At 37.9% G+C, this 13,647-nt stretch overlaps 1 protein-coding gene across 11 annotated transcripts in view; it reads right to left on the bottom strand.

Annotated features, from left to right (window-relative positions):
- dnm2a (dynamin 2a) overlaps positions 1–13,647 on the bottom strand; it is a 62,610-nt gene that overhangs the window by 33,339 nt on the left and 15,624 nt on the right. For all 11 annotated transcript variants that reach the window (XM_077211771.1, XM_077211770.1, XM_077211772.1 and 8 more), the window contains exon 2: positions 2,063–2,136. In XM_077211771.1, coding sequence (XP_077067886.1) covers positions 2,063–2,136 — 74 coding nt within the window. The remainder of the gene's footprint in view (positions 1–2,062; positions 2,137–13,647) is intronic.

The following is a 13,647-nucleotide window of genomic DNA, read 5'->3' as shown; positions in this document are numbered from 1 at the left end:
TTTGTGGTTGAAGAAAGACCTAAGCCTTTAAAATGAATACAAATAAGTACATAATAACAACGAGGTAATAATATTTGGTTCAAATGAAGTATCAAAAGCAACTAATCATATGGTTTTACAGAACACTGTTAAAATACATAATATACATAATAAAAACGACCATCTCATGTACAGTATTATAACAAATGCCTGCAGAGGGCGCCTACTATAGAAATGCTCCAGCCACTGTAATTTCTCAAACAAGAATGTGTAGACATTAAAAAAAATTTTATTATGCAAACTTAGAGGGTTTAAACTTTTATTTTTAAATCACAGGATGTGTAGAGATGCATATCTACTCCACGCATGCAAATGAGAACAAGAGCAGCATGTACTGTGAACGGAGCCGCTCTGAGACGGACGTAAAAAAATGACAAAATAATAATAATGATTATAATATTGGCCTATATATACATATATATATTAAACATGCAGGTCATATATTACTTAATTGAATCACAGCCTTTATGTTAACCCCTTTTAAATGTTTTACTGCATTGTTCAGCCTTTAAAAAAGGGTCTAATAATGCGGTTCATGGATTCTCATCTGTGGAAAGCGCCACTTCCGGTATTTTGCAGATTACTCGATACGGGTATATCGCAATCGAGGAATTATTTTAATCGAGCACTGGTATTTAATCAAGGAATTGTTACAGTCCTACAAGAGAATATTAAAAATATACACATTTAGAAAAATAGCAAATTATGAACTAACGATTATTACTTAATCGATTAATCTGTTGATTGTTTTTTACTGATTATCTATCCATAAAAGTAACAGTAGCAACGGCATCAATAAAATAAATCCAATCGAGCAGTGAGTTCATCCATTGGATATTTTAAATAACCAACAACAAATCTGTTACCAAGCATCAACCTGTTACAAAGCGTCAAATGCTTTGTAACAGGTTGCAGAGAGCACGTTTGAGCCGTGAACCAAACAAAATAGTATTAATTCAAAATGGAACTGGTTCTCTGCTTCTTGATTCCCAATCATGTGAACGATGCACAGACAACAGCAGTTCAGCTTTGTTATGTTCCCCTTTACGGTCGATTACACTGATTTGGAAGATAATTTGTTCTGTAATGTCTTTCTGTCTGAATTAATTCTCCATTTATGTTCTCGCTACATTACATTACCTCATACTGAAAGCAATATAAATGATAATTGATTGTGAAGTGGCAGAGAGATGTAAATGTTACAAGGGGAAGTTTCAGAGGAGAACTGCCTTGTGTATGAAATCGGAATCAGAAGTTTAACCGTGTCATTATTGCAATAAACAAGTTTTTTTTTAAATATTGTTTTCAAACTAGACTGTGATAAAGCATGTTTATGCATAACGTGGAATGTCATGGAACTTTTCAAAATTTGGATGAAAACTATTTATGCGTTTTGGCCGTTCATTTACATGACAGCAACGTTTTAGGGGCCTGAAAACAGCTTTTCAAACGGAATTTCACTTTTTCATTTAATAAAAAAACTATAGTAAAATTCACACAGCAACTCACAGGTCTTCATAACAGCCTGCTAAAATGAAAGTTCGATTTAACTTGAAGAAATTATGACAGAAATATATTACTAATGTAAACTTGAATGCACTGTAATTATACAATATACACATTTTTTTAGCCCATTTTTTAATTTAAACCTATGTTATGCAGCACTTTGCTTGCCAAAAAATAAGAGGAATTGTTTCAATTTCGTTTGATTACATTTTGTAAGATTAATTAAATTGCTAACGTTTTATGCATTCATTTGATTACCTGTGTTTTCAATAATAAATTTGTATTAAATCATAAAACACAGATAACTGAAAATTAAAACAGACAACACAGAATTAAAAAAAAATGTAAGTGGATTTCATAGGACCCTTGATGTGTCAATTGATCTGACACATTTGTCACTCTAAATATTATGGGCACCGTGTATGAATAAGCGTGAAAGCATGTGGTTTCAATCAACCACATACATATTACGTACCTGAGAAGGCTTTTTTTCAGTTGTGCTCATTAACACACTCACCAGCTTTGTTGTTAACTAGCTGCAGAATGAGAGGCCTGCGGGTGACGATGCCTGAGCCTCGGGGAAGGAAATCCCTGTAAAAAAACAACGAGAGAAAGAGAAAGTGAGTATGGATGGACGAGAGGCAAACACTCCTGAGTCATTCATAGCAAACCAGAACAATTTTCAGGGGTGGTGAGATTGAACAAATTATTCATGAGAGAGGAGCGAATGTTTAGGGGCAACCTCTTTGCATTCATATCAGAACACACACACAAACCAAGACGCTATCATGGGCCCTTGTAGCAATGAATATTAAAACATGGTGGCACCTTTTGAAGTCCCACAATTCCTAAGAGGCTGCAATGCTTTTGCAAATGAATGGCCACAGCCGTATCTTGCAGCCAAATCAGGGTACATTTAATAACACTGTTGCGTATTACAAACACCCTCTGAGATCAAACTGTGAGCCGAGAGCAGTTTCAGCCCTTTACATCCACAGATTTAACAAAGCACAGAGGACAGAACAGGTACGGTTTTAATGGTAATATCAGGACAAATGAGCCAGGTGTTCACTAAGTCCACGATCAGAAACGCAAGAATAACACTGACTGTGAACACAGCCCTGTTGCACATGCATATATAGTAGGGGTGGAACGGTACACAGAAGTCATGGTTCGGTTCATACCTCGGTTCAGACATCACGGTTCGGTACGAGTTCGGTACAATGGAGGGAAAAGCAAAACAAAAATGCAGAAGGCAATTATTTTTATTTTATTATTTTTTACACCCAGTTCTTGAGTCTAAATTAGTTGATTACATTAACAAAATGAGCCAACAATAGCAGACATAAGCCCTTTAAATAAAAATAAATGACCATGTTTTATAAAAAGGTTCACAAAACTAAATAATGTTTAGAAAATATGTAAGATAACGTTAATTTAGTTGTAGGTTACGTTCTCATATCCATTTTTTTTCTAATGTCACAAGGAATAATCTGGTTTACTGCTTTACACGATTCTTTAGTAGTGTGGTTAGGGTGTCCTAAAGTGTTAGTAGAGTACTAAAGTACTAAAATAAACATTCACGAGTGTACCTTACTTCTCACCACTGATTCCTGATGGTTTAGAGGACAATTACACCGAGTCGCACACTGTCGTTTCAAAGAATAGTACACCGGCGAGCGCGAAGTATAAATGCCTAGTCCATTTGGGAAGGCGCGCGCGCGGTCAGCGGAGGCTTGCGCTGCGGAGGCAGGCAGGAAACCTAGCAGGGCAACAGATTAGGTGTTAATGGTAATTTGACTGCATTTATATAGCGCTTTCACGGACCCAATGGCCACCAAAGCGCTTTACATATTTCCCTCTCATTCACCCATTCACTCACCCATTCACACACCGACGTGTCAGCCATCGGGGCGCCATCCAGCTCGTCGGGAGCAGTGGAGTTAGGTGTCTTGCTCATGGACACCTCGACACTTGGTCAGGTGGAACCGGGGATCGAACCACCAACCTTTCGGTTTGTAGACAACCTAGATGAACCACTGAGCCGCCCCAAGTGTCCCTAAAGGACCGCATTACATTAATTAATTTGCACGCGAGTTTTATTTATTTTTATAACGTGTATTCTCCATGTTAATTCATGCACCGAACCTTGACGTCCGTACCGATTCGGTTCAATGCGAATACATGTACCGTTCCACCCCTAATATATAGTATTTGTTTGTGTTACTGTGGTGGTTACAGCCTCCAGTACTCAAGGGGGCGACAGAGTTACCTTAAGATTTTTGCTAGCTATAAAAAAAAAGTAGCATGTTATTATTTAAGCATTAAAGTAACCAGATACATTTTCAGCACAAAAGTTATAAGCGTCACCATAACAAGAATAGCAATGTACGCTAGCCACTAGGAGATTTACAAAATTATCTACAATTAAAATCCAATAATTTAAAGTCCCTCTGTAGTCAATAATTTTATCCCTTAAAAACACCCAAAATTACATATTTAAAAACAAAAAAAAATGCCTTAAAATAGCTTGAATGCAACTCTACACCCATGCTTCATTTAGTACGCATAGCCATATGCAAATGAGCCCTGCCTCCACTCACTCACACAGGCTCATCTACAAGTTAGTGTATCAGACTGGTAATGCATTTTATTATCGCTCTCTAAAACGTTGGACACCTTACGGTAATTAATATGATTAGCCATTGGCTTGACTACGTTATCAAACAGCTAATAATGTGTTGCTAATGTTACACAAACCATATTACCGTTCGCCATCTCAGTCAGACAGCTGCCTTCTAACAATCAGCATCCTTAAACACTTCGAACAACTCAGAACGTCAGTGGAGAAAGAAACATAGGTGATCATAACACTGGTCATGCAATAGATCCTGAATCAGTATTGCCTTGCTCCCAAGTAACGTACAAGGGACGACTTTTTACGGTAAACATTTTCATTTTTTAACCCTAAAGACCCATTCACACCAGGGAGTGGACAATAAAAAGATATAACTATAACTATATAATTATAAAATAAAAACTATAACTATCAAGTTTTAATAATTGTCCTAATTCTATGAGTAGAGGGGTCCAGAGCACAACTATAACAACAATTTCTTTCCAGCTGATGTTCAATCAAAAACATTGACAGCCAATTAATACAGTATTTAAAGCAGCAGACAATAACTAACATCTTCTCAGTTCTCGCGCATGCGTCATGGCGCTCTCGTGAACTCACGTCAGAGGCCCACACAGAAGAAAATTAATAGTTGAATAAAGTCGTTATTTTTGTCCTTTTTTGCACACAAAAAGTATTCTCGTCATTTGATAAACTAAAGGTTGAGCCACTTTAGTTACTTGGAATATTTTAACGATTTCTTTACAAACTTTTCTGGGCCGGCAGATGCAATTACCTAGAAGCCTATGAAGGAGTGAGACAGCTCTCAGATTTCATCAAAAATATCTTAATTTGTGTTCCGAAGATGAACGAAAGTCTTACGGGGTTGGAACAACATGAGGGTGAGTAATTACTGACAGAATTTTCATTTTTGGGTGAACTATCCCTTTAACTAACGCATATACAACTACTTAAAGGGATAGTTCACATACAAATTTAAATTCTGTCATCATTTATTCACTCTAATGATGATACAAACCAGTATGACTTTTTTTAGAAGAGGACAACAAAATTCTTCAAAATATCTTCTACAAAAGAAAGTTTGGAACATGATTTGTCGTGGGATGCATGATGACTGAATTTTATTTTTGGATGAACCAACTCTTTAACAACTCCTGCGGAAAAAAATTCTGTAAAAAAAAAAAAAAAAAGTTTCTAGAAACTACTCAAACTGTCGATCTACCATGATAGCAGCTGACCTGAAATATAAATTTGAACGTAGAAGAAATAGTTTATACTATGAACATTAGCATTAATTTACTTGCATCCGATATGTTTCAGGCCTTTGGGACACTATAAAAACACATGATGAAATGCCTATGATGTGTCTTTTTTCCACATGGGAAGCTTTGATGGCATCCCACATGCTGTGGGTGTGTTGAAAGTGTGTCTGCGGGTTCGAGAGTCGTCCAATCACAGCCTGTCTTAATGAGTAAGCCTGTCTCTCCATGAGTTCCTGCTCTACATCTGGTCCTGATCAAAGCCAAAGCAGTCAGCTGTGAATCCAGCAGCAATTTCCCTGGCCCACCTAACGCACAATGCAGCAGAGCCCGAGGGGAAAGTCAAACCATGCTTTAAAAACACACACAGACCGTAACACAATAAAAGAAGGGTCATACACAAAGAGATGATGACACAAAACAGGGCTTGACAATAAGGACTGGCCGATGGCTCGGGGCCAGCGAGAAAGACGCTGAGGTTCCAGCTGTCACTGGAATTGCGGTCACTGCTGCGTTGCCATGAAAGTTTATCATTTCCAAACGTTTAAAGGGACAAATTCAATGTGTAGTTTTTTAGGTATTTTATTATCTAAAATCAATATTTTTATTCATAAATATGTCCTCAATGGTGTACAAATAGCCTACCTCTGCCAGTTATCTGACTTATCCTCGTAAACAAAGTAATCTTGTCATAGCTTTTTGGTATATAACAGCTACCGTAGATGCAACACGCATTTGAAAAAGCGAGGCGCTGGAGAGCACAATTCGTTTGAATGCAAAACACAATTTCACTGCTAGATGGGAGAAATTCCTACATAATGTCCCATTAAGTCTTGTCAGCTTAAAAGTACAGAAGGCGATTTTTGAGAAACGCTATTGATATTTGAAATCACCAAAGCAAACATACCCCTATCTTAGCTCCACCCCCAAATTCACAAACATGCTATGCATCACAGGCCCCTCTCCCCTCATGAGTGGACACGCTCCTTACTGCTGATTAGCTACAAGTGTCTTTTGGTGCACGATTGATTAACTTTTCTCAGAAATCCCTTACTGCACCTTTAAAGGTGAAGTATATACTTTCTGCAACACTAGTGGCACCTAAGAGAATTACAAAAATAAGGCATATTTTCATATAAACTTGCAAATGCCCCTTTCACGCCTCCCTCCCCTCAAACATCACAACAGCTCTTACTGGTGCTTGTCAAGGCATGTCTCAACATGTGTTTTCAATAAAATGTCTAACATATTAGGAATGCTTTTGGCTGTGCTGTTATGTGTCATGAGTAAGTAATTGATTAGACTTACATTTGGTCTAGAGCGAACGCGAGTGCCTCTCTTATAATAAACCTATCCAACGTATCTGCACCGGGGCACATTTTTTGAGATGACGTGCCACAACTGTTTGAGGCGGTCTGGACAAATCAAAAATTCTAAACTACATTTGTCTTTCTGAACGGGTGCATGATGATGCTATATGGTATTGCAGCGTTCATTGTAGCGCGTAGCATTGCAACAGCCTGTTCGCTAAGTCCGTTTAATCTCTGAAGGTCTAAATGCAGCAAATTGTGGCTTGCACTTATGTAACAGAAGCTGAACGTCTTTTTCCATGTAAAACTTCATGGTCAAACTTCGGTCAAACAACCCTCTGGCTCCGCCTACTTTGGCCACGCCCCAAACTCTTGCTATATGTTAAGCTGGAAAGAGATACGTATAGTCAGACATGTTATAAAGTCCCCTCTGTGGTGAAAATCCAGCTTTTAATGTTGTTTATATGTCTATGTGGTGTTTTTAATATGCTTTCGAGCAACACCAAGGAACTTTTCCTCTGCGGTCGCCCTACAGGTTGGAAGCGGAATTGTCCATTACCGCTGTCGTAAATAATTTAGCCTACCGCAGCCTACTGTCGCACGCGCACACTCGCTGTTTATCCAGCACCGGCTTTGGAATCAACAACGGCCACAGACAAGGTAGAGTATGATGCATGATTTTATGAAAGACATCACAAACGAAGACAAACTATGTATGCCGTAAAGTAGGGATGCTCCGATCGATCGGCCGGAGATCGGTATCGGCCGATAATCACATTTTATGACTCGATCGGTACTCACTAAAGTTGGCCGATCTCACAAACCGATCACAATTTGATTACGTCAAAACGTGAGAAGGTACATGATGTGTGGGCACTTACATTTACATTTAGTCATTTAGCAGACGCTTTTATCCAAAGCGACTTACATGTGAGGACTAAAGCGAAAGTAGAAGTCTTAACTTCTATGAAGTTAATTGATTTGGAAGTCATGTCATCGCTGGTGTGGAATAACTATGATGTGTAGAGAAGAAATGAAAAAAATGAGCTATTTGCCATGTATGTTTCAAAGGAATCTCATGTGGAGCAGCATTGTCCTCCAGAGACATCGCCTTTCTGGAGAGTTGCTTTGCTCGCTCAGTCACACAGCGCCGCTCGCTCAGAACGCCCGCAGTGACGCGCTGGTTAGGAAATATGTGAAATAAGCAGAGCTGCCCGTGCACGACTAAAGTTTTTTTCTAGTTGACTAGTAGTAGTTAATTTAAGCCATTAGACTAATCGCATATTTATATTAATTTAATTACTTAAATATATATGGGAGAAAATACTAAACCATAATGAGCGTTATCGTAATATTGCATATTCCGCATATCGAGCGCATGCATAAAGCTTGCCACAAAGAACCGGCAAAAGTAATGTTTATGCAGCATTATACATTTTAATTGTTTATTAATAAACTAGTGTTTTCTGGTTGCAAAGATACAGTTGGCGATGTTGAAGCCATCTTCGCATGTAGTGAACGCACCTATAGAGAGAAATGCACCCTTCACGGATTAGCCTACACAAGCAGAGAGTAGCTACCCCATTTCTTTTACAATAGTTTTTTTTTTTTCAAGTAGAAATTTCAAGCTTACTATACGTTCTCAGGTCTGTGAGGCAAGTCGTTTATACGCTTGGTTTCGGTTCATTTATGAGACGCGCTCCAGTTAACGCGCGGCCGCCTCCGTGTCCTATTATAATTTTAATTTCGCATCTCATTTATTAAATCCAGCCAATTGGTTGATGAAACATTGATCGAAATTAAGATACAATTTTTACAAAAACGAAATTCACTTTGAAGAATGGCTTTCTACAAAACAAAACTTAATTAAGTGGTCAAAATCATGTCTGAACCACTCCAAATGTCTCCTGATATATTGGGCATCTTATAGTCCTATCTTACCCATCTCATGCGGTTCCTTTTATAATCAACATAGATGAAATAAAAAAAAAGTAACATTATATTATATAAAACAAATAAGAAATGTATATTTACGTTTGTATGTTATATTTAAACGTCAGACCACTCCGCTTTTCTCACTTGTGTGGCCTATGCATGTGTGCGTGCATATGGGGAAGGGATGCGATTTTCGAATAATACAGCTATCTTCGAATATTATTTTTGCTTGAAATGCCCATCCCTTCTAATGAGTAGCATCAAACTAATCCAATTTGTTCTTTTAGGAGTTTAAATTATTTGTTTATTTAATTTTTGTCCTGCTCAGACTTATATTGGACAAGGTTGAAGTTACATCAGATTTCTCTAGGTGATTAAATTCTTTAGGTGATTAAATGTTTATGTTGTCCGCCAAAGTTTACTATTGGACAATGTTTAATTAAACTTTGTGGGCTGCATCAGACTCCTCCATCTTGTTTGTATTTATCTTGGTCTTATATTAAGGCCCCGTTTACACTAAGGGAAAACGCAGATATTTCCCTGGGGTTTGGCCTCTCATTTACACGAACACCCCGTAAATATTCGTTTCTCTAAATACCCAGCTATGTGTAAACGTAGCCTAAGTATATTAAGCATTGGTATCGGGATCGGCCGATCACCATGACAAGAAATCGGCTATCGGTATCGGCTGCACAAATCCTGATCGGAGCATCCCTACCGTAAAGCAGTGGAATTTTGTAGTTCCGAAGTTACATAGTGCCAGTGAAAGCGATACAGACCACGTCAGGCTATGGCAGACGTGTCATTTAACCTATTGTAAGTCGATGTACCATCACAAGGGTCTTGGAAATATATTATGAAGGTTGAAAAACTACATAGTGTTACTTATAGAAAAACCTTGAACAATCAACGCCATTGCTGAGTTTTTTCTCCTTAAAACTGCAGTGAACCAAAGACAGTCTCAAAAACACGGTTTGAAATCGCTGGTGTTTCTGACGTCACAAACTACCTTTTAACCAATCAGGTCAACGCGTGATCGTCAACTAGTGGATCTCTGAGCTGGTGTGAGTGAGTGAAGGCGGGGCTAATTTGCATATTCACAGAACAGCTGTAGTAGTTACATTGTAGTAGTTACATTCAAGCTATTTTAAGGCATGAAGAATTTTTTTCAAGGAAAAAACTTAAATAGCCTATGTCATTTAGGTGATCAAAGATGAGTTTATTGACTACAGGGGGACTTTAAGTGAACGTAAACCCTTAGGAACTTAATCATTTGAACCTTATATTAGTTTGGCAAGTAGTTTTTGCCGTAGTATCAAAATCTGTATTGAAAATTGTGAAATTTCACTGTCATAATAAGCTAATTTATTAGATTACAAGGTTACATGGGTGAAAAACAGCAAAAACAATAACATTTTGTTGATTTGCCGTGGGGCCAGTGAACATTTCCATAGCGTTGAGCCCTGCAAAAGTAAGCTTTCAAGTGTGGCCTATGATGAAGACAACCCGTTTGGCTGCATGAAGCACGTGGCTGTACGACAACGGCCAATGCCTGGAGGGGGAGAAGGGCGAACGAAAACAGGCCATAGAGAGCTGTGTGCTGGCATAACCCTGCATCCATGGCTCTCGACTTACACCCACTCTGCCAGCAAAGTCAAACACCAACACACACCCACACACACTCATTAAAAAAAGATGCCCAGTACACACATGCGCAATGGACCGAGGCGCTTCGCAAATAAGAACAAATACTCATATGGCAGCAATATGCTATGAGCGGTTCGGAAGACTCATTGCTTCGTTTCTCACTTATTTCCAGAGCAAACAGGCAGGTGGGCTGCTGTCCATTATTCATGGGCTTTAAATGATAGAGGAGGCTGAGCAGATTGTGTATCATTTCATCCATTATGCATGCACAACCGCAGAGCGATGCAGAGAGAGTGGAAAGAGACCGGGAGGGACAGACAGGACTCGTCTCACTTCAGATACACCCAGCGTGAGTCTCGGTCCACCAGCTAATCGCCTGCTCACATTAAACAAAATATGAGCGTGCACAGAACCGAACACCTCAGAAGAGTTCACTCATTATAGAGAGAATGGGTCATGGAAAACTGAAAAACATTTTTCTTGTTTGTTTGAAATACGAGCGCGTAAACCCGACAAGAAAGGATCTTGTTCAGCCTAAAATCAAAGAGAAAGAAATGAGAAATAATGAAGCCTATTTTTTGGGCCTTTAAGGTTTTTTTAGACTAACATTTTAAGGTGCGGTAATCATTTTTTTGGAATAGCAGGTATGAAATGTCCCTGACAGCTGACAGATATCACTGAAAATAGATGTTCTGAGTAATCTGCCTCAAGAAAAAAGAGGAAAAGTTAGCGCCCTCACTTTTTTAGCCAATCAGAAAACTCTAGAAATGGGTCAATGTGTGCGAGTGGTGCTCTCAAGGAGATGGATTTAAAGATGTACCTTTTTCTTACAATTACGAGTTTACATTTCGCAATTCTGACTTTTTTTCTCAGAATTGCACGTTTAGGCTATATCTCGCAATTTTGACTTTATAACACGCAATTGACCCTTCGCAGGGAGCTTGATTGACAGGTGATCTGACCAATCATACTTCGCCATCCACCATTTTGTCCGACAAAGCAGTCAGGAGAGTTAGTAGATTAACATGGGAGGATTTGAACTTGAAAAACTGAATATACTGACGCCTTTCCGCGGTTAAAACAACATTCCTTCTTATGTTCATCATGTTTATTTGATGCTATAAATGAACTAGAAGGAAGAGATGATCGGTTTTAGAGATGATCGGTTCACTAGCAGCTTTAACTGAGGCTCTACAGGGATCTGTCACGACACATTAAAGAGCCACAAAACGGTATTCATTATTTTTAAAAATGACCAAATTTGAAAGGTGAGACTTTGTTTAATATGTTTAATATCAAAAGTAACCGAAAAGTAACCTGGTCTGTTCTGTCTGTCAGCGTATTGTCAGTCTCCTCTCTGATCCGCGATGCATTTTTCACTGCGTAAGAACATGGTGTGTGCCTGAGAGCGGCGTAGCTTGTCGGACATAGCGACAGTAACTAAGGGGGCGGGTCTTTGCGAAGGGTCAATTGAGAGATATAATGTTAGAATTGCATGATATAAAGTATTTTTTTTGAGCATTGGACTTTATAACTCACAATTGCGAGTTTATTTCTCACAATTCTGAGAAAAGATGTCAGAACTGCGATAAACTCATAATTGCGAGAAAAACTCGCATTTGTACGTTTATATCTCACAATTCTGACTTTATAACACGCAATATTTTAAAATGTTTTATTCTGTAGCAGAAACAAGCTTCCATAACATGCTGAAAACACTCTCCTAGAAGTTGTCTCTGAAATTATTGCCTATAAAACATTATCAGTAAAAATATTACAGATTAAAAAAATAACTATATAGACTACTATTCAAAAGGTTTGGGGGTCAGTAAGATTTTTTCTTAAAGGATTAAGTCTCTTATGCACTCCAATCATTTATTTGAAAAATATACAGTAAAAACAGTAATATTGTGAAATAGTTTTTACAATTTAAAATAGCTATTTCTGTGTTAAAATAAAAATACCGTAAAATATAATTCATTCCTGTGATCAAAGCTGAATTTTCAGCATCATTATTCCAGTCGTCAGAGTCACATGATCCAGAAATCCTTCTAATATGATGATTTGATGTTCAAGAAACATTTCTAATTATTATCAATGTTGAAAACTTTTTTTGTTGTTGTGGAAAGTGTGATACATTTTTCATGAATCTTTAATGAATAAAACATAACAGCTTTTATGTGTGTGTGTGTGTGTGTGTGTGTGTGTGTGTGTGTGTGTGTGTGTGTGTGTGTGTGTGTGTGTGTGTGTGTGTGTGTGTGTGTGTGTGTGTGTGTGTGTGTGTGTGTCTGTGTGTGTACTATGCATGGGTATAAAACTGCTCATTGGGAAATTAGGCAGACATCACGTAATGTTTGCCAAATTACAGGCTGGTGAATTACAGTAATATTTGATGCAGTAAATTTTTCCCCATAGTGACTTTCTATTTTAAAGTGCTACGGAAAAAGTCAAACATCTCCAACAGCATTATAAAAAGAACAGATGAGGAAAAGAAAAGAAAACCTCAAGCTATTACTGCATAATATTGTAAATAAATATTGTTTATCACAACAAACTGTGGTAGTTTGGCCAAATATGTTATAGACTCATGTTAAACAATCTGTTACAGGAGTGACACAGTTTTTAAGTTATATTTTTGGGCAATTCTTTGCCTATATTTGAGAGGATATGAGGAAGTCGAACTCGGGTCAGCTGATGCGCTGTATTTGCTGGAGCGCTGCCCATGAGGATACGGCTGTGAGTACCGTATACTGAATATTTTTATTAGAACATATTTTTGTTAGAAACCATAGTTACCTTGACCTAACCATGGTAATGAGGAGCCATTCATAGCCATTCATGGTTATGATCTTATTACTACAAATGCTACAGTTAAACTAGAAATTATGTTAAAATATTCATAAGAGTGAGCACACAATGGAATCAAGGTCTTCAAAGCTGGACCTCCATGAATAATGGACCAAACTATCATTTTTCTCCTGTATATGCTCTCTGATTGTTCGGAACAAATCTGGCCTTGTTTGCCTTTATGTATTCCAAGAGATGACTTAAATAAATTAAAAGCCTGATGAAAGGGAAGCTAAGAAGATATATCTGTGAGAGAATAGGAAACACAATGTAAGCTGTAGTCAGAATATTTTAACGACCTTTATACATAAGCCAAGTTATAGTTTGACTTCCCACATTACAAAAGTATGGTAATCGTGATTTCGATTCAAACCCTCATGCAATCTTATTCCTAAATGACAACGATTCGGCTATGTCTTTGACAAAATCATACCTTTCTGTCTTACAATAATTAAAATTAAAACAG

Source organism: Siphateles boraxobius, unplaced genomic scaffold (genome assembly GCF_051911475.1).
Source record: "Siphateles boraxobius isolate OS27281-9 unplaced genomic scaffold, OSU_SipBor_1 66, whole genome shotgun sequence".
Taxonomy (NCBI): domain Eukaryota; kingdom Metazoa; phylum Chordata; class Actinopteri; order Cypriniformes; family Leuciscidae; genus Siphateles; species Siphateles boraxobius.
This window is presented reverse-complemented; position numbering and strand designations above follow the sequence as displayed.